The sequence below is a fragment of the Sapajus apella genome, unplaced genomic scaffold (assembly GCF_009761245.1).
Source record: "Sapajus apella isolate SASKATOON/1434 unplaced genomic scaffold, GSC_monkey_1.0 scaffold16, whole genome shotgun sequence".
NCBI lineage: Eukaryota > Metazoa > Chordata > Mammalia > Primates > Cebidae > Sapajus > Sapajus apella.
Window position 1 is genome coordinate 11,297,718 of NW_022436956.1, and position 26,162 is coordinate 11,323,879.

Sequence of the window (26,162 nt, forward strand, 5' to 3'; positions counted from 1 at the left end):
TTATATGCTTTCTTTTGCATACAAATTTGGATTTGTATATATACGTACAAATACATAGATATACTAAAACAATCAAAATGATATTTAAACAGAAATAACCACAAACAGAAAAGTGACCTCTGATATTTGTTATTCTTAAATAATATCCCCATTATTGTAAATTCTTAAATTTTTGTGCCCACACAAAAAATATGAAAAAATATATCAGCTTACATATATGAATGATTCCACTGTGTATTCCTGAGACCCAACTACAATATATAAATTTTTAAAAGTTAAAAAAAAGTATTGATGAGAAATTCATCTATAGATGCTACAAGCATGTTCATCATAAATAAAAATCTAGTTGTGGTTTTTAAAATGTCTTTGATAATCTGTGAAAGAATTATAACATGCAGGTGGTTTGAAATAATGTTTAATGCTGAGACCTATACATGTAATACATTTCACATGGATAACTAAATTATATTACTAAGTTTAAACAATCCAGCATATCTACATCCTACTCATCCTTAGGTACCCACTCAGTAATGCCAGGATGATGAAGCACGTATGCCCTCCTGGGCCACTAGCATTTGGTTCACGTCCTGGAGAGTTCACTTCCTGGAGACGTTTTCATTAGCTGGGGAGTGCTGAGTGTTTCCTTTATAGAGATTATAGGACATGACAGTGTAGAGGAAACATTCAGTGCTCCCCAGAAAGTAGAAGAAATAGAGTTGGGTCATGCAGCTATGGAAGGAGATAGCCTTGACACCCAGGGACACCTAAGTCATCAGCATTTTGGGCACCATGACAGTAGAGAACCACATGTCAATGAAGGACAGGTTGGAGAGGAAATAGTACACTAGTTCATGGGGGTGTGGAGGTGAGAATCCACCCTGATCACCAGCAGGATAACGAAGTTCCCCAGCACAGTGAGCACATAAACCACCAGAGATTCCAAAGAGGGGTTGTCCAGTGCTGGGGTATGGGGAAGGCCCATGAGGATAAACACTGTCATGAGGCTGGCAATGGACAGCGTTCAATTGGACATTTCTTCTCACCCTTGGTCTCCTTCCCTCTGGGGATATAAAGAGCACCCAGCAGTTAGCAGTTAATTGGGAACTGAGAACCCATTCTGTATGTGGAAACTGCATTAACCAGGTAGATAATTCTACAGTTATCCTGGACTTAGCTGTTATAAAGCTTCTTTCATAAAGATGAAGTAATTTTCTAATCTCTCTCTCTCTCTCTCTCTCTCTCTCTCTCACACACACACACACACACACACAAATAGAGACCCACAACCAGAAGAAAATAGAAGAAACACACTGTATTAGATTGTCATTTGCTCTTAGGCGGGTGTCGAACAATGAGAACACCTAGACACAGGGAGGGGAGCATCACACACTGAGGTTTGTGGGGGTGACTAGGGGAGGGACAGCGGGAGTAGGGAGTTGGGGAGGGATAACATGGGGAGAAATGCCAGATATAGGTGATGGGAATGGAGGCAGCAAACCGCATTGCCATGTATGTACCTATGCAACAATTCTGCATGTTCTTCACATGTACCCCAGAACCTAAAATGCAATTTTATATATATGGGGTACATGTAAATGACCACAAACAGTGGTATAAAACATGTTAATTTATTATTTCACCCTTTCTGGGGTCAGGTCAGTTAGATCCTCTGCTAAGGGTCTCAACAGGCTTCAATGTATCACCAGAGGGTAGAATCTCACCTGAGGCTTGGGATCATCCTTGAAGATTATTGTGGGTTTTGGCACAATTCAGTTCCTTGCAGTTTTAGGACTGAGGTCCCAGTTTTCTTGTTGGTTGTTTGCAGGGCATATCACTCTCAGCTTATAGAAGCCATTCTAGATCCTAAGATCATAGTTACCTGGACTTCTACAACATGACAGCTTACTTCTTCAATGCCAGCCAGAAAATCTCTCTCCAGTTTGCCCTGCCAACGTGTTATGTAACATAATGGAATCAATGGAGTGATATCCTATCATTTTCCCCAGCTTCACCTACACTAAAGGGATGGTGATTATATACGGAGGATATACAAGGAAGACGGGTTTAGGGGATCTGTGAGGTTATTTTGAATTCTCTCTATCACATTTTATTAATTCTAAGAATTTACTTCTTTGTAGCAGCTAATATTTCATAAGTTTACAGTATACCAAACTCCTCCCTAGTTTTCTCACACGTTACTTGGTATTACTAGCCTCACCTACCTGACCGAGAAGTTATAAGTATAAAATAAGATAAAACATGTAAAGTACTTAACACTATGTCTGTCAGGTGACAACCGCTCAATAAATAACAGTGAGTCATGAAACACTGTGCCTTGCAGCAGTATTACAGAATTGCCATTTTTGATCATAGAAAGTAAGAAAATACATACATTCTTTGTTATTTCCAGAGTTTTCTCAATTTCAAAGCCAGATTTTGAGGAAAGATTCACTCCTGCACTGCTACTGGTGCCCCCATTCCTGCTTCTTTTTAAAAAGGCATCTCTCAGTCTCTCAGATCAGGTAAGGATCTTACCTTAGCACAACTCACAGTGGGATTCCCCACAATCTTCCAAATGATCCAGAGAACACCAAATTTCATACATGACTCCCCTCCTGCTTCTCTTACACTTGGCCATCTCCAAGAGGCTCTAGAAACATGACACTCATATGTGTTCTCCCAACTACAATCTACTAGGTATCATACATATACCTCTATATCCCAGATATCTAAATATTTTCTAATGTTAATTTTGTTAGAGAACATATTTTGCCCCTACCATTCTCCTTTACTCTGCATGCTCATAAAGCTAGGAAATGTGCTCATAAGGGAAGACAATTCTATCAAATCTATGTTTCTTATTTAATATCTACCACTTGAGACAGGGAAAATGAAACCAAAGCAGGAGGGAAGACATCTGTTGGCTTGATGTAAAAAAAAAAAGTTGGTATTCTTTACAATAAAATTGAAGCAGAAATGATATTTTTAACTGAATACCATATATCATCTTAGTTCAGAATTTTTATTAATAGTTTATGGAAAAACACTATGAAACTCTTTCACCAATACAAAAGAAACAAAAGGATATCTATTGTTAGCAGAGCCAAGATACAATGTGTCCTATATTTAGGGTATGTGATTTAGGCTACATTATACCTAGGTTTTTTTCAAATATGAGAATAAATAACAGGGCTAGGATTATTGTAATCATCAATATAGATATTGGAACTCCAAAAAAATATATAATTCTAAAGCTTCTACGGCACCAGGAGGACCCAATCCCCAAGATTCCAATTTGATGAAATATAAAAATTTTTATCATGTGAAGTTCAAGATAGCCTGAGACTTAAGACAGGAGTGTCAATGAATGGAGTCAATGTTTGATTTGCTCATTTATGCTGTAGCTACTTAGACCCTATTTGTAGGTCCTTAATTACTTTCTATCTATCTATCTATCTATCTATCTATCTATCTATCTATCTATGAAGAGACACTAGATTACCAAAATTAGGATGAGCTCTAACAATTTCCAAGTACCATTGTTCTATGTGGAACTTTAAGATAAAAGAGATACAGGAAAAATATGAGTTAAATTTGCCCCTTGAAGAATTCACCTTCCAGTATGTGATTCACTTCAATAATAAAACTCATCAGAGTTTTTTCTCCAAGTATTTTACTTTCTATACCCTATGTACAGGCACTAGTTTGAAAATTATCATTCAAAGAACAGATACGCAGTGTTGAGAAAGAGTAGTCCATTTCTACTCTTTCTAGGATCAAGCTAGTTGAAGCTCAGGGAACTAAATTTCTGTTTCAAAGGCTGGGATTTCTCCTGGGCTTTCAGATTTCCTTTATGAACACAAAAACAACAGGAAGAGACCAATAAGACGTTATTCATAAGCATGCCCACAATCCCTTAGAGTTTCTTATTTGAGTTCTCCTGAGAACAGCTCATGCCTTCCTGTAACTAATACTTATACCTAAGAGGAAGGGCTTACCTTTTCCCTCAATAATTGAGAGACAACTTACAACTGTTTTTGCTCAACTTAAAATTTTCCACAATCCATAACGGTCCTCACTTGTTGGCGCTCTCCAGCTCAGCATCACTCCCTCATTCACCATCTTTGTATGACGATTCAGAAGATTCAAATTCCCAAACATTTTTAGTTGTTTAGACTTTCAGAGTGGCTTTTTCCCACAGAAATACCTAACCTAATTATTTCCTGATTTTATAAATAACCATTAGATATTATTGCTGTCATACTTTTCATTGCTTTTATATGCATGAGTAAACACATATTATTTTATGAGTATGATATGGAACCCTATCACATGTGTATGACAAATGTATATCCTTTTATGAATTAGCTGTTCATAATTTTATTAACTTTATTATTTCTTTCTTTTGAGTTAATAGTCTTTTTCTTATTGATTGTCCAAACCTTTAGGAAACAAGAACATTAATACATCCTTTTATTATAAAATGTGCTTTCAAAATTGTCTTTATAAATATTTTTTTCTATAAACTTTTTTAGTGTTCTAAAATATTTTATCAATTGTGGTTTAAAAAGAGAATTTTTTTTTTTCCTTTGCAACAGAGTCTCACTCTGTCTCCAGGTTGGACTGCAGTGGCACGATCTTGGCTCACTGCAACCTCTGTCTCCCAGGTTCAAGCGATTCTCCTGCCTCAGCCTACCAAGTAGCTGGAACTACAGGCATGTGCCACCACACCCAGCTAATTTTGTATTTTTAGTAGTGACAGATTTTCACCATGTTGGCCAGGATGGTCTCGATCTCTTGACCTTAAGATCCGCCTGCCTTGGCCTCCACAAAAAAGCTGAAATTTGTTTTTAAAAGGTTTTCCTTACACCCACCTATATCAGTTTTTACTTATATAATATTTAATGCTTTTTAAAAATTTTTTCACTTCATTTGAAATTATTTTTACTTTAGTTGCAAAAGAATAATTTATTAATTTTCTACACAACTTGTGATTACATCTGTAATTAATTATATTGTTTTCTTAGAATTTTGGCTTCAGTTTTTTATTTATTATTTTGTTATTTCTTTTTTATTGCACTTTAGGTTCTGGGATACATGTGCAAAACATGCAGTATTGTTGCATAGGTACATACATGGCAATGTGGTTTCCTGCCTCCATGTCCCCGTCACCTATATCTGGCATTTCTCCCCATGTTATCCCTCCCCAACCTCCCATTTGCATACTAAGCTCTAGATTTATTAGTTATGATAAAAGAAAATGAGCTGCAAAATTTCTATTTTAAAATATATTTTTCCAATTTATTATTTTGATGAATAGCCCCTTTTGTTTGCTTTTAAAAAATACCCTCACTTAAACAAATGTCATAAAGACTACCACATTTCCATTTTGTATCTACCTGTAATTGATTTTTTTGGTATATGCATTATGAGATAAGCATAATTCTTATTTTTTTTTCACCTGAATAGCCAAAAATAATTTACTGAAGATCTGGTCTTTCTCTATTGCATCACAGACCATCTTTGTCTGATGAATATGTATCAGTCTATTTTCTTACCTTGTATTCAGTTCCATTTTTTTATTTGTCAAGCCTCATAAAAACGCCTGAAAACTCCCAGATTCATAGTAGCTTTTGGTATCAGGTGTTGTAAATCTTCTAATTTTATTTTATTTCTTCTGGATTATTGTGACTATTTTGAGAGTCTATTCCATTTTAATATACAACTTAGGATCCACATGTTTGTATCTACAAAACCAAATGCTGGAATTTTATTTGGAATTCCATTACATCTACAGATTAATTTGAATAGAATTGATATATTTAAAATATGACTTCCATTTCGTGTGCACATCATATTGATTTCTTCAGCAACTTTTATATCCCTCTCAAAATATTGTGTATTCTACTGTCATAATTTTACATAACTTTACTTACATTTATACCCCAATTAGGGGTTCTAATCCTCAGCACAACTGACATGTTGGGCAAGATAAGCCCTGGTGTGAGGGTCTGTCCAGTGCATTATAGCATGTTTACCCACATCTCTGACTTCTAGCAACTAGATGCCAGTATGTGTGACACTCAACAACATCTCCAGACATTGCCAAATGACTCTGATGGGGCAAAACTGTCCCCAGTTGGAGCCACTGACCTCGGATCTAGACATTTATTTTATTTTTTACATTAAACCTTAATCATAAATAAATGCGTGCCAACAATAAGTGCATAAACTATTTTACATATAGCTGTAAATCATACATTATCATTGCTGTATAGCAAGCATCTTATTAAGTGAATATACCACAATTTGTTTTTATTCAGCTATTGGTAGGCACCTTAAATAGTTTCCAATTTTTGCCTACTAAAAATACTGCTGTTCTAAACTAGGATACATATTTTTGGACATAGATGCCATATACTTATAGAATTTCTTTGCAAATATATTTCATATTATATGCCTTTCTTTGAATGCACTGAATATGTACACATACAGAGAGACATACACATACACATACACCTAGGAGTGGAATTACTGAATCATAAAGAATGCATACAATGTGTTTTAGTAGATGCTGCCACACAGTTTAAAGTGCCAGTTTATAATTCCAGTAGCAGTGCTTGAAATTGCCAGTTGTCCCACATATGGCCATCACTGTCTTTTTCATTTTAGCTCTTTTAGTGTGTATGTAGTGGTATTTTAGTGTGGTGTTAAAATTTGTGTTTTCTTCATGAATAATGAAGTCAAACGTCTTCTAATTTTTGACTTTTTGTATGTTATTACATGTGTTATTGTTTTTAAAACGTTATTGATGCTTTTCATTCTTAAATATATCATTTTTATTCAATATAAGAAAATACTCAAAGAGTAAAAGACAAGCTGCAGAGTGAAAAATAATATTTGCAATGTCTATATTTGACCAGGAACTCAGGTCCAAAATAAATTATTCCTACAAATTGATAAGTAATATACACCTGCCCCAAAATTGGAAAATTGGGCACAGCACATGTATTAACAATTCATAGCAGAGCAAATTCAAAAAGACCTTTAAAAATACTTAAATTCATTATTACTCAGTGAAACACAAAATAATGTAACAAGTTGACTGTGTTGATACAGGGTTTATGCCTGTAAAACAATTGAAAACCAAGTGAATATTTCTAAAGAGCAATGTTGAGTAAATCCTAATACTGCTACTTAATGAAATATTAAGTAGGCATTTAAAAAGATTGAATTAATGTCACATGTTCTCATTTACAAGTGGTAGCTAACAATGGATACCCATGGACATACAGAATAGAATAACAGACATTGGAGACCCCAAAATGTGGGAGAGTGGGAGGGAGTGAGGATCGAAATATCACCTATTTGAAGTAGTGTTCACTGTTCATGTGATGGGTTCACTAGAACCCCAGACTTCAGCGCTACACAATGTATGCATGTGAGAAATCTGTACTTATGCCACCTTATTTTTTAAAAAAGAAAAAGGAGGAAAAAGGCAGAAGCATATAAATCAGGTTATTAGTGTGAACTGAGGGAGGGTGGTAATGAGAAAGAGTCCAAAAAGTTTAAATAGACTAAAATAACAATGCAGCATATATGATATAATTCAGTCAGAGTCATGCATAACCACAGAGCACCCACCATCCCCACTGGCATAAGCCCTGAAAGCACTGTGGGCCTGCTGTCACTGCCACCTTTGAAAATGCTGTGTTGCTAATGATGTCTCTACCATCATTTGAATTATTTATACATACGCCTTTTATTTTCCTGTGATTCATATTCAAAGTCTAGATTGATATGTCTCATTGGTCAAATCTAGATCCCGTGCCCACAATGTATATTTGGTGGAGTGAATGAAAAAAGTATCTGGTAATTTGGTTTCTATAGCAGAAGGGAGTCCTACTTATAGGAAGAGATTTTAAAAGATATTCAGCCAAACTATATAAATAAATAAATTCCTCTATAAAGATCTATGGCAGTCTACCACATACCTGTACATTCTTCCCCCATATTTATACACCCAAAGACACACACCCATGGACACACACACACATACACACAGAAAGACACTATTAACACTTATACAATGCAACTTCATTCCTCATACGACTCCCTCCACAGAGGGAGTCATTGCAATATATCACCCTTTACTTCATCCAGAACCAAGTCTGGAATCTCAGTGATGTCAATTTTTAAGTTTTTAAGTAATTCTAACTCAATATTATGTGACTTATGGACAAAACAGTAAAGCTTCATGAACACATCTTATATATAATAATAGAGTAAATAGAGAAGGGAAATTTAAAGCATGTAAATATATACATGTCAAAGCAATACAGAGAATACATGCAAGAGGTACGATACTTAGTATGCAAATGATTATGAGGCAATAGTTAATATTAATGACTTCTAGATTCTTCAACCCTTTTTCTTAGCAGAAAATTGAGCATGTTGGTGTTGTCAATGGGGTGAGTGAAATCATTATCCTGGCAAGATCCAAACACATTTTGATCTTGCCAATTTAGGTTGCAATTGTTTACATTTAAGTTTTACCTCCAGGCATGTGCAGCAGCATGCCATGGGATGATCTAAATTTATCGTATGGGTCAGGAAGAGTGTATTGTAGCAAAGTTAGTGTCCTGTGTTTTAGCACAAGAATTTCCTTTAGAAGAAATACAGCTGGGGCATAAAAATCAGCAATTTTGTAATTTTGTTTTCCTATGACAAACCAGATATTTCTTGCTGTATAGTGTGTCAGGAAAATAAAACCTGAGAGAGAGTTACTTCCTGTAAAAATAAAAAGATCATGGGAAGCTAGGCCCTTTCTTCTATATCTGTACCTCATTTAGATCCTTTGAACCTATTATCTGGTACATTAGAAGTAAAATGAAATAAAAGCACTTTCAGCCCAGAACAAGCTGTCCTTCTTGAAAATTATCAAAAAGACCAGATTTTTTAGCCTAGCTAAACTAACCTCAAAGCAATTATATTTTACTAAGGCAACAATGTCTTATTTCCATAGGATTTTCTCCTACAGTGTGGTACACATGAATTTCCAAGGCACCTCGGATATCTTCCATTTCCCACTCACCCAGTCCCACTCACATGATGTTATCAATACAGCCAACCAGCACAATATTTTTTTAATTGGTAAGTGAACAAATTAGTACTGATTAAACCATCACACAAAAAACATTAAGGCAAAACATGGCCCAAAATAGAACCTGATATATTGAAAGTGATAAAACGCTGGCTTTAAATAAATTAATATAAGATATAAGGAAGGATTTCTCTTTAAAAGACACAAAAAGGTAAAAGGAAAAGGGAAAATTTATAGATTCAATTACATTAAAATTAAGCATTTTCATTTATCAAAAGGTATCATCAAGACAGAAAAAAATGAATTACATACTTAGCAAAAAACTGTTAACACTCAAATGTTGTTTGGGAAAAGAACAAGGTGAAAGAAGAGAGAAAAAAATTGGAAGAGGGAGAATGATGTGTTTTCTTTGTACAATAGATACTGCAGAAGTTAAAGTACAGCTACAGCAACTGAAATCAGTGAGTTTCAAGGACACAATTTTTAGAAGAGAATACTGTTGTATGTTTCCATCTATTTAAAGTTAAAAGACAGGAATAAACTTACAGTTGGTATGATGGTTATTGCTGAGTGTCAACTTGATTCGATTGAAGGATGCAAAGTGTTGATCCTGGGTGTGTCCTTGAGGGTGCTGGCAAAGGAGATTAACATTTGAGTCAGCGGGCTGGAAAAGACAGACCTATCCTTAATCTGAATGGGCACCTCTAATCAGTTGCCAGTGTGGCCAGAATATAAAGCAGAAAACTTCCAGGTTGAATGGACAAAAGATTAATTTGAATTATAAAAACAAAGAATCACAGCCCCTCATCAATTTCCAAACTTGAGCCAGTTTACAGACCCAGAACCCCTTAAATGAAGGGGAGGCCAGGTTCCCTTGTGGAAGGACCCCAATACACTACCCACAATTTATGCAGCAAATCTTTCTCCTGTCCTTCCTCAAAGAGACCTCTGGCCTTTTATCAGGGTAACTGTGCATTGGTGAAATAGAAATAATCAGACATTTTGGAGACTATTGGACACTGGCTCTGAGCTGATGTTCATTCCAGGGGACCCAAAAGGTCATTATGGTCCTCCAATTAAAGTAGGGGCTTATGGAGACCAGGTAATTAATGGAGTTTTAGCTCAAGTCCAACTTATTGTGGGTCAACTGGGTCCCTACATTGCCCCAAAAGAGGAACTAGCAAACGTTTTTGTCAGTTGCAGGGTGTTTTATTGACCCATTCATGGGAATTGTCAAGTTTACAGTTTTAAGCAAATGGATTAATTATATATTTGATTTCAGTTGAGGATGATCTCTTTACCTGCTCCTCCTTCTGCTTGGACTAAGGGAGCAAGGGAACTGGAGCTGTCCCCATTTGGATAAAACTGAGCCATTTCTTTTTAATTTTCTTTTTTCCCATCTTTTTTCTCTTCTGCTTCAAAAGTAGATGATGATAGCTCCTTTTTGGAAGAAGTCTACCCACCCTTTCCATGTCCTTATCCACACAGAAAATCAAATGGAAAACAAAAGGAGGGCTAGAGTAAAGAGCACAGCTAAGGCTTCCTAATGTAGATTAAAGACCTTTCCTAACTTCCCAAGGTCAAGCATCCATATTGGAATTTGGAATCAAAGCTTCAGTTTGCAATCATGTATTCCTTTGCCTTGTATTTTTCTATGTAAATATACACACTATTCCCATTAGAGACATCACAGAACAGGAGAAATCTCTGTGAGAAGGGAGGATTAGATGTTTGGAGTCTTAAGTCTCTTCCATCTTCCTTTCTAAATGTAGACTTCCCTATTAGCAGAACCCTAAATCTAATTTAAACTCAACATCATATTCTTGTAGTAGGAATATGTAGCAATATAAACTAAAATACTTAATGCTGACCTTACATGATTCCTTAAGTGGAAATGGCTTGTTCAAAAAACAGAGCAAGTGCCCCATTGTGTTTCATAATATACTAATCAAACATTGCAAACCAGCAATGGCTCAAAGTAAACAACTAAAACATATTTAGCACCAGACCAAAAGTATTTTAGCAAATATTTACTGAGCTATATTTTGCCTAGCACTAATTCAGAACTATAAGCTCCTCTATTCTCAGAGTTGGGTAAGTTGTATAATTTATCTATATAGACCCATATGGAATTTTATGCACTGACTAAGCTGTATGAGGTTTTATCTTGGAAAAAGTCATTATTCTCTTTAGAACTCAGTGTTTTCATGCATAAAATGGAGATGTACTCTGGGTCATTTATCTAAAGGTCCTTCTAGCGCCAACCTAAGTGTGTTTGACTTTTGAGGAATTGCGACATTTTTCATATTTCATCTAGTTTAGTCTCCTATTTGCATACTAAATGATCTAAACAGTTCTGCCCAAAATAGTTTTGTCTGTCCTATTGCAATGTTCTAGTAATTTAACTGTTCTGAGTTAAATTCATAGGGTACATTTAAAAGCAATTAACACATGGCATTTATTCAGTACCTGTGGCTTTTAAATTATTTCAAATTGTATCCGCATACTTTTATGGGTAAGTAAGTAAGGCATCATTATCTCTAATTTATAGGTGAGAAAACTAAAATCCAGAGAAATGGATGGGGCCTCCTGATTCCTGATCAAGTGCATGCTTTTAGCAGGATCCTACTACAGGGACACCACTAAGCGAACTTCCTTGATTGCTGTTAACAAAGCCCATTGCGGTTCATTTCCATGTAAGTTAATGCCCCTGAAGGGCGAAGCAGAAGTGATGTCAGCCCCTCTGTCTCCTGCTCTGCAGGGACTAGAGGAAGGAAAAAGCTGCCTGCCAGAAAGTGTGACTCCAGGGATTGGAGCCTAGGGATGCCACTGCCAACAGTTTCAAATGAGCTACCAACGGGAAGAGGGAGCCCAGAGAAGCATACAGAAGGAACGCAATGACATAAGCATGAAGAGGCACATCAAAGGCGAAGACCAGGGAAGCTACTGAGCTCAAAAAGGAGCCTCCATGAAGAACAGTGAAGAGCACAGAGAAGTTGAGGCAAGCAGCAGACAGTGGCCTCACAGTAGATTCCCAGCCAGCTAGTGGTCTCCAGCAGAGAGGGCTCCAAAGGGGAAGTAGAAGCATAGTAACGGAAATTGTTCTGAGACACATATTTATTAAATGCATGTTAGAGATGCTGGGAACAGAGAAAGCACATTAGGCTCTCTTAATGGCATTATGCTTTACAAATACCTGGGGAGGGGTGAGTGTATTCCACTTACCAAAGGCAAATGTCCCTCTTGGAGTTTCCTGAGATACAGGAGTTTTAGGATCTACCTTAAGCTTAGTTCAGTTCATACAGGGTTTGAAATGGTCAAATGAAGCTAGCCGACGGCTACTAGTGTCCTTTTTTCCCCAAGACTTCTTGTCAAAATTCCTTCCTTTTCCCTTACACAGATGAACATATCACATGCTAATATTATAATGTGGTACTAACTAAAATGTATACACCAAATAACTGGAGTAGTTTTAGTTGTTGATGGGTAAAGCAGTGTATTTTTCTCTCTCTCCAGGGGTAAATAGTATCATTTCTCTGTAGAGAAAATAAATTATAAAAGTGAATGAAAACTGAGTTGTCAAAGTAGCCAGATGGAAAGGAAAAAACATACAGTACAAGAGATAATTAGGACTAGGAAGAAAGATTGATTTTCTTTGTGTAAGAACAAAACTTAAAATGAGAATTTATATAGTTGCAAAAGACACTGGTATTTCTTTTGGTGGGAAATCCATACCTACCATTCTCTCTGGCTTTTTTTTTAGTATTCTATGGCATATATTCTTTTTTATTTTTTTTTGTACTTTAGGTTTCATTTAATGAGAAACTGAGACTAGAAATTTTAAGAGATTTGTCCAAAGTAATATTGCTCATAAGTAGTGATGGTACTGAAATTCTTAGGATTTTGAAAGCCAGATTACAAGATCTAATTGATATTATTCTATTCAGTGTCTAAATAATACACTGATCCAGGCAGAGGGAAATGCCTTTGCTCAATACTATCTGAGAATCTTTCTGTGAAAGGTATGCTACAAACGGAATGAAAAGGAAGATGACACAAAGCCCCTTTAGGAGCTCACAGCCTAACGGGGAAATTAGACACATGCACAGGGACATGCTCATAGCAAGCCTATCACAGAAACATGAATGGAATACTATGGAGGCTGTAAAAAAATTGAGTGAGCATTTGGAGAAAAGAGAGGAAATGCTTTACTGAGTAGCTGACATCTGAATGGGATTTTGAAAGGTCAGTGGAAACTGTTCAGACATCAGAGGAGCAAAGCCATTCCAGATGAAAGGGCTACTGTGTAAGGAAGCAGAAAATGTTTGGTTAAGGCACAGTTATGGGATGGAGTGCTGAGGGGAGGCTAGAGAAGTAGGTCAGCACGGACAAGCCAGCAAATTTGCACTTTCTCCTTGGGCAATGTGGTACCATGAAAAGTTGGTAATAAAGGCATTGCCTAAGAAATCACCAAGAATTGCCTCGGAAGTTGTTTCAAAATAGATTTTATAGCTACCTTGTGAGAGATTATTCCATTTCTATACAGTTTAAACTCTTATTTAGGGGGAAAAACTGTTTCAGTTTCCCAGGGACTCTTTTAGGTTTAGCACAGGAAGTCCCAAGCCCCAGAAATTGCTCAATCCTCAGCAAACTTATTGTTATTATTACTTTTTTTTGTCTTTTTTAAAGTTCTGGGGTATATGTGCAGAACCCGCAGTTTTGTTACATAGGTATACACGTGCCATGGTGACAGCAAACTTATTTTTACTGAGAAGCATAGTCTCTGTGGCACTAAAGATTGAGGGGGTTTCAAGATGGATGCGCAGCAATCCATAGTGTAGAGGGGAAAGAAGTAGCCAGAGGGTAGGCAGCTGCCACTGCAGATCCCTCAACCACCAGGAGCCCAGTTGGAAGCCCCGTTTCCTTCCGCATCCTCTGAAGCCTTCTGAGGGATTCAACATCATCCCTGAACCTTCTTGAAGGTGACACACCATTTGGATATCTGCCTCCAATTTGTGAACAGACTATCAGAGTAAATATTGATGGAAGGAAAGTGACACTAGGAAGAACAGCTCACATTGCCTCTCCGTGTCCGGGAGAGCTCTGGCATGCCTCAGTTAGTTCCCTGATTTCTCTCTTCCACTGTGGCTGATTGTGATTTACCAGTAATCCTGGGAGAAGAAGCCCTTTGTGATGCTGCTTCAAATTTGCGGGTGTGTCATCGAGCACTGAACAGCTCGCTAGAAACCACAGGTTCACCTCTGACTGGAGCCAAATGCAAAGATAGAATTTGTCTAACAATATGAGATTACAATATAAAAGGATATCTATCTATCTATCTATCTATCATCTATCTATCTATCTATCCATCCCCTCTCTCTTTCATTCTTGCTACTGGTCTTTATCAGTCTCTCTCTTCACTCCCCCTCAACTTCTGATTCTGAGAATCTAAGAAGAGTGGGGTGCCACTCTTCTTAGTCTTCCTTGTCGTCTACCTCCTCACTGTCTCTGGAAATGGGCTTATCATCCTCACTGTCTTAGTGGACATCCAGCTCCACCGTCCCATGTACAACAAAATGAGATTACAACATATATTTGATAAAAAATGATAGCTAATGTTGAGTGCTACTGTAAATTATGTGAATTAATTAATTTAATCCTTACAATAATCTTATGAAGTAGACACTATTATTGTCCCCACTTACAATTGTAAAAACATATTTTAAAATGTGATTACCAATTAGTATAAGTGAACTAGATCTTTAAACCCAGTAAGACTTCAGAGACCATACTCATAAGATACAATATATGATACTCATAAGATACAATATAAGATACACCCTACTGTGTGGGTGTACAGGTAGATGGATGAGTGGGTAGATGGAAGGATGAACAGATGGACAGATGGATGAATGGATAAATGGACTGTACTTTCCAGAAGTAGAGAGAATAAAAGGCAACGCAGTGCCTTGGGGCTAAGATTTTGTACTGCTTTACTATTCTGAAAGATTTTAAATAACATGTGAATTTTTATATAGGTTTTTTGAAAAAAAAGATATTTTTAGCTAAAACTTCAGAGATTCCAAATGTATTAGGTTTAGTGTGCAGGTCAGATAGTATATTTTTTTAAAAACCTGAAAAATGTTTTATTGGGCACACTTAGACAGGAAATATAATCACAACTCTGATGTTCCTAGAAAGATGCAAGCTAACTCTCTGTACAGATCAGATCAAACTGAAGGAAAACAGTGAAACATATCTTCCTTTATCAATTAATTTAGGTCTTACATGATTATACTTCTTCCTGATTGGAAAAGAAGATTACTTCTTCTGTGTGTGGTCTTTCCTTCACTCTCCTAAATTGTGTACACATCATCAGTTACCTTTAAGCTTGAAGAGAACAACTGCTCCCTGACACCAACCAGCATCTCAGAATCAGGAGTTGTGGGGGTAGTAAGGAGAGAGAATGATGAAGTCCAGTAGCAAGAATGAAAGAGAGCGGGGATAGGGAGATAGATAGATAGATGATAGATGATAGATAGATAGATAGATATTCTTTTTTTTTTTTTTTTTTTTGAGACGGAGTTTCACTGTGTTACCCAGGCTGGAGTACAATGGCGCGATCTTGGCTCACCGCAACCTCCGCTCCTGGGTTCAGGCAATTCTCCTGCCTCAGCCTCCTGAGTAGCTGGGATTACAGGCACGCGCCACCATGCCCAGCTAATTTTTTGTATTTTTAGTAGAGACGGGGTTTCACCATGTTGACCAGGATGGTCTCGATCTCTTGACCTCGTGATCCACCCGCCTCAGCCTCCCAAAGTGCTGGGATTACAGGCGTGAGCCACCGCGCCCGAAATAGATATTCTTTTCTGTCCTTATTTGGGAGTGACACAGAGTTGATGTGCTGCACCTAGAGATTTTACAGGGATATTGATCATCTCCATCTGTTACTTCTTTTGGCAGATGCGAACAGCAAGGAAATGCAAAGTGGAAACCAGACTTCCGTGTCTCACTTCATTTTGGTGGGTCTGCACCACCCACCACAGCTGAGGGTGCCACTCTTCTTAGCCTTCCTTGTTGTCTACCTCCTCACTGTCTCTGGAAATGGGCTCATCATCCTCACTGTCTTAGTGGACATCCGGCTCCACCGTCCCATGTACTGGTTCCTGTGTCACCTCTCCTTCTTGGACTTGACCATTTCCTGTGCTATTGTCCCCAAGATGCTGGCTGGCTTTCTCTTGGATAGTAGGAGTATCTCCTTTGGGGGCTGTGTAATCCAACTGTTTTCTTTCCATTTCCTGGGCTGTACTGAGTGCTTCCTTTATACACTCATGGCTTATGACCGTTTCCTGGCCATTTGTAAGCCCTTACACTATGCTACCATCATGACCCGCAGAGTCTGTAACTCCCTGGCTTTAGGCACCTGGCTGGGAGGGACTATCCATTCACTTTTCCAAACAAGTTTTGTATTCCGGCTGCCCTTCTGTGGCCCCAATCAGGTCAACTACTTCTTTTGTGAGATTCCTGCCATGTTGCATCTAGCCTGTGCTGATACCACCATCAACAAGCTGATCACCTTTGTGGACATTGGCTTCCTGGCCCTCACCTGCTTCGTGCTCATCCTCACTTCCTATGGCTACATTGTGGCTGCCATCCTGCGAATCCGGTCAGCAGATGGGCGCCGCAATGCCTTCTCCACGTGTGCTGCCCACCTCACTGTTGTCATTGTTTACTATGTGCCCTGCACTTTCATTTACCTGCGGCCTGACTCACAGGAGCCCCTAGATGGGGTGGTAGCTGTCTTTTACACTGTCATCACTCCCTTGCTTAACCCCATCATCTACACACTGCGTAACAAAGAGATGAAGGCGGCATTACAGCGACTAGGGGGCCACAAGGAAGTGCAGCCTCACTGACTCCATCCATCACAGACATGCAGGAGATACTATAATGTAGGGCCCTGGTTAAGACACCAAATAAGTGGAAATTTTAAAACAGAAATAGAAAAATTCATGCAGAGAATAGAGGACTCCTAGGAACCCGGAAATTTCCACATTGTAACCTGTTCTCAAAACATGATTTTCCATATGTCTTTCTTCAGTACCAATGAAAAGCAATTAAGGCAACTCAGCAAGGGTGGCACTTTGTATAAAAGGTCCAAATCACCTGAGGTCAGGAGTTCAAGACCAGTCTGATCAACATGGAGAAACCCCGTCTCTACTAAAAATGCAAAATTAGCAGGATGTGGTGGTGCATGTCTGTAATCCCAGCTATTTGAGAGGCTGAGGTAGGAGGATCACTTGAACCGGGAGGTGGAGGTTGTGAGGTGAGCCGAGATTGTGCCATTGCACTGCAGCTGGACAACAAGAGCGAAACTCCATCTCAAAAAAAAAGTAAACAGAAAAAAAAGAAAATGTCTGCATGAAGCTTCTGCTTCTCTGTGGCATTCATCTATATATCTGTTATCGCTTGTAGTCTCTGTATTTTGATACCTGTTATCTCTTTATAGGTTCTAAATAACTTTCCTGCAAACCATCTGATTTGACCTTGACAATAATTATGTGAGGTAGGTATTATTATTTTTCCATGTAACTGTGGGGAAAGTGAAGTTCAAGTAAGTGGCTTGTCCAAACTCCCTTCTCTCTGCCTTTTACCTTGATGAAAATGGTAGATGACCTTGGACTTAAACTTGAGGGAACAATTTCATCTCAATGTGAGGGAGCCATTACACGTGCACTGCATTATGACCTGCAGAGGCCTAGTCTTTTGAGCTTGCACAGAGCTCCACTTTTGTAAAATTGAGGTGGGTGTACCAAGGATAAGCTTTCTGGCTGTGTCACATAAACTGGGTATCCCTGATGCCTCCATGGATGTTGAAGAAGCATAGCATCTGAGTTGGTAGATGAATGCACATGCTACCACACTCCTGCATTTCTTACATAACTTTTGAGTATGAGTGTGGAGCAGGGTGGGATGAAGCATGTACCTGGCTGCAACAAGATGAGTCAGTAGTGACCTGAAGCATGTCCTAGTCACTTATGTCTTGTAATAATCTTGTCAGTGTCTAAATGTGGATCCTTCACTCTCAGGACTCCCTGAGTGCTACAGATGCTTTTGTTGATATTTCAAAAGTATATGGGCAAATACAGTCCAAGAAGATCCTTACATTACCCCAAACTCAATTCTAATTGTAAAAACATTGGAATAATGAAGGAGAACTGATTTCTGTGCACCAGAAGCTTTCTGACAAAAAAAAAAAAATGTATATTGTCAATGAGTTTGCTTGTTTGAACAGCAGAGGTGAAAGGTTAAACATCAGAATATGCATGAATAGGCAATCCAATTCAATGTGACAGAGTTTTTTTCACTGTATTGCCAAAACCATGACATTATTATCTATTCCAAATGGGGTTTTAATCTTATGAGAAAAGAATTCATTTATATATGAGGCAGAGAGATAAAACATATGACCCTAAAATAAATAAGAAATGACTCGTATAATTCAGTATACAATGAATATTATTCAGGAGAAGGAGAGAAAGAATGTGTGAGAGAAAGAGAGAGATTATGGGGCCTAGAATTTATACAGCTAGCTTATTGAAAAATGTAAGATAATCTATAGTTTGAAGGTCTTGTAAGGTCTAGTCAGTCAAACTACGTGATTTTTTCCTGTGATGAAAACAACATAAACCCCAGATATAATCCTAGGAGAATGCTCCACAGAAGCCTAATTAACTATCTTAGGAAGAGCAGCCCAAGATAGTTGCAAGCAATATTTGGCAAACATACAGAACTGCAGTGCAATGGGCACATAAACACTCCCTGGGAAAGGGAGACAGAAATTAGGTAATCAGTCCTCTGATCCCAGAAGAGTGCCTACTTAGAAGTCAAATTAAAGCAAACATGACGACTTCTTTTTCTCATCAGGGCCAATGACACATCACACAGATAGAAAAAGGTCACATAAAAAAATTAATTGGGTGTTTTGCTCTTAATAGAGAAATATAAAATACATCTTATTATTTTATATGAAGAAAACTACCACATAAAAACATCAAACAGCAAATTTTACTTTATTCTGTATGCATAGTCAATTAGCAGCAGAGCTAATATGTGAACTTACCTCTGTGAGTCCAGAATTTGAGCTCTCCGCTAGAAAGAGCTACATAGAGTCGTATTTTTATGCAACTTTACTTCTTAAGAGAGTATTTTGATTTCAAGTTTGTTTTGAGGTTTTCTAATATTGAGAATAAAAAATGAACAAATAAGGCAGAAAAGAAAAAGTAGTGTTAGCCTGTATGAATATTTCTCTACTCTTGAAAATAGAAGCTAAAAACATGCTACTGTTTAGAGTTTGAATATTAAGTATTCTTTGATGTCTTTTAATCCTTTGGCTATATATTTTAAAATTCAAATACATACATTGATATATATTCAGATACTATTATTATATATGATACATGTTTGTTAGTACCAAACTTTAAAAACGGCTGCAGGTTTAATATAGTTTTAAACACCTAGGAAGGTTATTTTCTCATTCTTTTCTAATCAGGTTCAGATTATTTGGGGCCGTTTTCTCACATTGTTTTTTAGATTAATTTCCAGATATTTTATCAAGTAGTAAATAAACAGAAACATTTCTGGCATCTTAATTGAACTCATATTAAAAATAGAAATAATTTTTAATATATTTGTCATTCACATATTCAACCTTTTCTGTCTTAGAACGAGATATGCCTATGCTTTTGTTTATGTCTTTTTGAATACATCTCACTAGAGTGGCTTACTTTTTATGAGTGCATTCTTTCCTGTTATGACCTGATAACCATTCTAAGTTTGTATTTATCTGCTCGGATCATTTATGTAGAAATACTTAAATTTTAATACTCAGCAAGAACCCTAATTATCCTTATTTCTACGTTCCTAGAAGACTTTTCAATTTATCAGTATCTACTTAATATTTCCAGATTGATTTTATCGGTAAAATGAAGTTAAACAAGATATCTCTAAAATTATAGAACATTTGATATTCAAAAGTTCTATAATTGTTCCAGTTCCTCAGAGTTTAAAAAAGTTCATGATAAATGCCTTTTTAAATGAATATACAGATGGTCTCCAACTTATGATGGTTTGACTTTATGATTGTATAAAATCATTCTGTTTATCATATTCAGTATAGTATTCAATGAATTTCATGAGATATTCAAAACTTTATTACTAAATAGGCTTTCTGTTGGATGATTTGGCCCAATAGGCTAATGGAAGTGTTCTGAGCACATTTAGGGTGAGCTAAACTAAGCTATAATGTTTGGTAAGTTATGTGTATTCAATGAATTTTCATCTTATGAAATTTTTAACTTGTAATGGGTTTATCAGGACATTAACTTCATTGTAAGTTGAGGGTCATGGAGAAAAACAATTCCTGGGAAACATAGGAAAAGAGGGGTCATAGCAAATTCTCATTTTTTTTTTTTTTGTCAGGCTTGACAGTCACTAGTCAGATTTTTCTCATCTACCATTTTTATACTACATGCAGGTAGGCGGTGAAATACAGTAAGCATGATTTGTTCAAAAAATTATTTCTATTTGCATTTATTTGGTATTTTGATTATGTCATTGGGCTTAAAGGATTAGGCTAAAAATAATTGAGGGAAGTTAGTTATCTTGGTTTAAATTGCATGAACAGTATATGTATATTAACAGCCCAATATAGGAATTGGCTTTTCTGTGAAGCAGTGACCTTCTCATACTGAAAGGGTCATGTAAAAATCAATGGTTTCTGTAACTGATTTTTAAAAAGTTAAGATTTTATGTTATTTCACACACTATCCAGGTTTAACAGCAACTATCAATAGGACACTTTGTATGTATTATTATTTTCATTTTAAAGATGTGGAATTGATGTATTTAGTGAAAGAAGAGGAATTGAGCAATCTGCCAAATATCCTTCAACTAGTAGGTGACAGTGACAGGACAATAAGCCCAAGTTCATCTAATCTCATAGCTCATGTCATTTTTTTCTACTCTTTCAAAGATATTTATGGAAAATATTATTCTTCTTAGGGAACTATAACACATACACATGGAAGAGTGTAGAAGTATGCTAAGATAGTTTCTGAACAGGCTACATATCGAAATACACCACAAATGCCACTGAGTTTACAGGGGAACCAAAGCATTCTTAGGGTAGAAAGAGGACACATAGAGAGGACAGGCTTGATCTTACCCTCGAATAGCAGCTTAGATTTTTGCTACTCAAAGTGCAATTTATGGAACCACGTAATGGAAAACACTGGGCACTAGTTAGAAAGACAGAATCTCAGTTTCTACTCCAGAACTGTTGAATTCAGATTTGCAGTTTAACAGGAATCCCCATTGACTCATGTGCACATTAAAGTCCAAGAAACTTTAGAGATGTTATCAGATAAATATGAAGCTCATTTCTTCAAAGTGGGATTGAGTGGGGTGAGGAGAACAAGAGGAGATTAGTGATAAATTTAGGAGAGGTTGAGAAAATCTACTTGAATAAAGAAATGCTTATTGAACACAGAAATGTACTTGAATAGAGAAAGGTTGTAGGGGATAAGAATAAATGGATACCAAGCACATTTTAGATAGTTTTCAGTTATAAATTGAGAATTTTGTGTTGCACTGTAAATCAGTATGTGAGATTGGGATTATTAACATTTGTGGAAGGAACCAGTGAGATAAACTCTTTTGAAATTTTATCAATGTTATGCAGGATGAAGTGATTCATTAATGGAGAGAGCTGAGAGTTGAGAAGCCCTTGTAGGAGATTATGATTATAATCCCTCAGACATAATGAAATCAGAGACTCATTATGAAATGAGTTTTTAATGACCATTACCCTTAGTCTCTCATTTCATAATGAGATGAGACCCATAATAAGTCACTCTCATAATGAAATGAGAGACTAATGGTAATGGTTATAAAAATTCAAATGCAGATTCAGATAAGACAACATTTCAAGAAAAAAGCAATTTATATTTTTTTTTAAAAAATGAAAAATTCAGCTGGAACTCTGATATCAAGCTTCACTCACTGAAGAGAATAGAAAGGGTGTGTCTAGTAAGATGAGTCCTAAAAATTTAGAGATGAAATCCAGAGAATCCTACAAACCACAGAAATTGCCTTGACTATTAATCGAACACAAAATTCCAAGCTTTTAAAGAGTTTGTATAGCTCAGATTCCAAGACTAGCTCTGGGTGTATGGCAGGTGGAATTCCTGTACTCTCACTGATGTAATGAAATTCAGACTCCAGGCAAAAGTATTCACAGGTATTGGATGAAATTTCTTAAGACTCCTGGAAAAAAGGCACTGACCATCTCCACCTATAGCTCTACTAAAGAATCCAACAAAAGCAGGAACAGAAAAAGATTGGAAGAAATTCACTTTTATAAGACTTCTACAGGAATTGGATTTTCCAGGCTCTTTTGTAGACCATGTATTTATTTGAATAGGACATTAGTACTAACACCACCTGGTTGTAACTTGGGCACCTAACACAATTAGTAATTCTACTGAGTGATTCAAAGAAAAAGCAGACAATAGTAACAACTAGGATTTTCAAAGACTTGCGGAGTAATCTTATACGTCTTTATATGTACCATGGTGAAACTGCAGTTGGAAGTGACTTCTTAGAGGAAAATGTATGTTAAATAAAATGAATGAATTAAGTTAAGTGAAATGGAGAGCAACTAACCAGCTACTATGAATGAAAATAAGGCAATGAGGACAAATGACCCAACCCCAGTACCCAACCTAGTGTCTTTGTGACTGAGCATCTCTCATCCTAATGACTGCGGGCTCAGAACCTTACTCTTTTCTCTCTGTTTCTCTTTCTGTATCAATGTGATGTAGGTAGCATTTGTTTAGCCTTTGCTAAACTATTTTTATTTAGTATCTAAATCATTTTTTAAAAATTCCTAGGCCCTGCAGGAAACACAAATATAACCCAATGAAGGATGAAACTCTAATAAAAAAGAATTGATCATTTACATGGAAAGAAAGTGCTTACCTCAGATAGCAGAGAGGACGCTAACCTATCTTGAAAAGTTTAGATTAGCCTTGGACAGTGGAATCTCCATCTTTTAAGTGGAGAATGAAAATGGTCAATGTGAAAGCATTGTATGAGAAAAGTTTAGAGAAGGATGGTGACAGGTGTCAATATGACCAACTAATAGAAATTAAAATAAGCCAAAGGTGAGAGGTTAAGTTATCAACTATAGTGATTGTAGAAGAATAGAATGATAGATGTTAGAACAATTTCGAAAGAGGGCAGGAAATCATAGAATATTAGATATGCAATAATAAAAGCTACCAATTAATTGGTAAATTACTCAACAATTCCTATTTTATATATACACACACTATATATAGGTATTTCTTGTTAAATGTTACATTTGATTATTTTTAAATTATTTACAAATGAGGAAACTGAGGCTCAGAAATTTCAAGGGAGCCTACTGAGCTACTGAGCTCATATAAGCGCCAGATTTAAATAGAGGTCTACCTCTGTCCAGACCTTTCTGCTGATATCATTTCACTGCATCATATAGAGAAATACATATATATTCTTATATATATATCATTTCACTATATCATAGTGTCTTGAAGATTACGAAATATACAATCTCTTCATTACATGGGATACTAACTAGCACATTTACAAAACTGCTAGTTCACAATCCAATTTTAGAACATCCCATCCCTTCAAAAAGATCCCTTATATCCATTTGTAGTCATTTCCTGTTCTCATCCCCAGTTCTGGACATACACTAATCTACTTTCATTTTTCATTTGTCTTTTAAGAATATTTCATAAAATCTTAATTCAATTGTGCCTGTCTTTTTTTGTTTACATAATATTCTTGAGATCCATTCATTTTATAAACTGTATTAATATTTTGTTCCTTCCTGCTGAACAGTCTAGAAAAATAAGAAAAAAAATTTGTTTCTTCTTGCTCAATGATTTTCGCTGTGCAGATACACTTATTTTGTTTATCCATTCACCAGATGATGAACAACAATTCTGTTTTTCTCTAGGCTTTGGCTACTGTGCATAATTCTGGTATAAATATTCATATGCAAATGTTTGTGTGAACATGTTTTTGTTTCTATCGTATAGAATCCTAAGAGTGGAAATGCTAGGTCATATGGTAAATTCATTTTTAACTTTTTAAGACACTGCCAAACTGTTTTCCAACGTGGCGTGTCTATTTTACATTTTCACTAGCAATATATAGGAGTCTCAGTTTCTCCACATCCAGTAACACTTATTAATCTGTATCCTTTTTATCACAGTCATTGTAGTGAGTATGAAAAGGACAACTCTAAACATAGTTACTTTAATATCAGGAATACATACATACTGCTAATGTAAATAACATTATATGTTGATCTACCCAAGAATGAAATGGGCACTGTTGTGAAATAGAGATTACTTCTTTACTAAACTTTTCAAGTAGAAGTTCCGTAGCTTCTTGTCAGGAATAGCATAGGAGATATCACTGCATTTAATAAATTATTGAATATGAAGAAATTTAAGGTCCTATGCTGTGTGCCCTAGTCTAAGGAAAATAATAGCTACATTAAATGGAGGACCAATAATGATATTCCCTTTTTAAACTTCAGAAATGAAAGAACAGAAATCAAATACCATGATTCATATCAGGTAATAAGTGGTTGAAAAGGATCTGAACCTAAGTTTATAGGAATCCAAATAAACTTAGTTTCTTACTATTTCTACTGTTCTGTCCCCAAAATGCTAGAGAAGGTATAGGACTTTTTCCCTTTGCTTCTTTTAGAGAGACATGACATATGCACATTAATCGCTAAAACTTTTTAAGCTGATATCTGCCTAGGTGTTTATTAATAATTATCATAAATATGATTCAGCTTCAGAAATTGATAAATCAATGAGAGAGAAAATATTTTTAAAGGCTCCTTGAGAAATTAAAGTTCAAACATAACCATAGAGAATAGATTTGGGGAGGTAGAGATTGAATGTCTTCCATTTATGTTTGAAAATGTGGTGTTGTGGTTAGATTGATGGTGGCAGTGGCTCATTTGGAGCAGCTGCTGAGAAGATGCCAGCTGCAGCAGCGGAGGCACAGCTGGGGCTGTGCACTCCACAGAACTGACAAGAGCTGGAAACAGGTTATCCCAACAAGAGCCCCAGGCCCTAACAAGTTGGTGGGGCAGGAGCCCCATGCTCCCAAACACAGCTGCAGCCACCCTGCTATGGTTTTGGACATGGGCATCCCTGTACTCTTGCAGCTGGGGAAGCCCCCTTCCCCAACAGGCTTGGAAGTGCCTGCTCCCACTCCCTGGCCTTTCTCAACTCCCAGTGCCCACTCCATTATGGAGCAAAGTTGTGGCCAAGCCCAGGTTCTATTGCATCCCAGCTGTGTGTGCATGCACTCAGAGCAATGCTGACATGCCAGCTCCCTGCCACCTTGTCTCCCTCTGGGCTTTGGGTGCCAATGAGCACAGGAGCACAGGCCAAGGGGCTGAAGGTGGCTCAGTGCAGGCCTGTAGGCATCCCTTGGCCTGGACAGCCCGCATACCATGAATGGCAGGAGGCAGAGAGGTTCCTTAGTAGGAGGGATGGGTCCCCAGTGAAGCTCCACCTTCATGCCAGGGATTGCCTGAAGCCTGGGATCTGGGCTGTCAGTCCTGAGTCAAGTCCACAACCCAGAGTGAGAACTTCACTGATGCCTTTTGGCCAATTAGATGGTACTTTCTCCAGGCCCACCCATAGCTACCCATGGGCCAATCAGCATGCACTTCCTCCATTCTGAGCACATAAAAGCCTCAGACTCAGCCAGACTCAGTCACTCATCGGGGGAACCTGCCTGCAGAAGGGAGCTACTGACTTCAGGTATCCTGAGAGCTGTTGTTTTGTTTGATAAAGCTCCTCTGCACCTTGCTCACCCTCCAGTTGTCCATATACCCTCATTCTTCCTGGATGCAGAAAAATCACTTGGAACCCAGCAAATGGCAAGGGCTAAAAGTGGTGTAACACATTCCTGGCCC

At 37.1% G+C, this 26,162-nt stretch overlaps 1 protein-coding gene across 1 annotated transcript; it reads left to right on the forward strand.

Moving 5' to 3' along the window:
• Positions 1–789: 789 nt before the first annotated feature.
• Positions 790–17,019, forward strand: LOC116556427 (olfactory receptor 10G6). Its single transcript, XM_032285778.1, has 3 exons — positions 790–824; positions 2,411–2,522; positions 16,018–17,019. Exons 1-3 carry the CDS (start codon positions 790–792, stop codon positions 17,017–17,019), a joined length of 1,149 nt encoding a protein of 382 aa, XP_032141669.1.
• The last annotated feature ends 9,143 nt before the right edge of the window (positions 17,020–26,162 follow it).

Bases quoted from the DNA above. Each gene is read 5' to 3' on its own strand.
- LOC116556427 (XM_032285778.1), top strand. From the start codon at position 790: ATGACAGTAGAGAACCACATGTCAATGAAGGACAG. The intron at 825-2,410 runs GTTGGAGAGGAA...TGTTATTTCCAG, and splicing joins CACATGTCAATGAAGGACAG to AGTTTTCTCAATTTCAAAGC. The intron at 2,523-16,017 runs GTAAGGATCTTA...TGCTGCACCTAG, and splicing joins CTCTCAGTCTCTCAGATCAG to AGATTTTACAGGGATATTGA.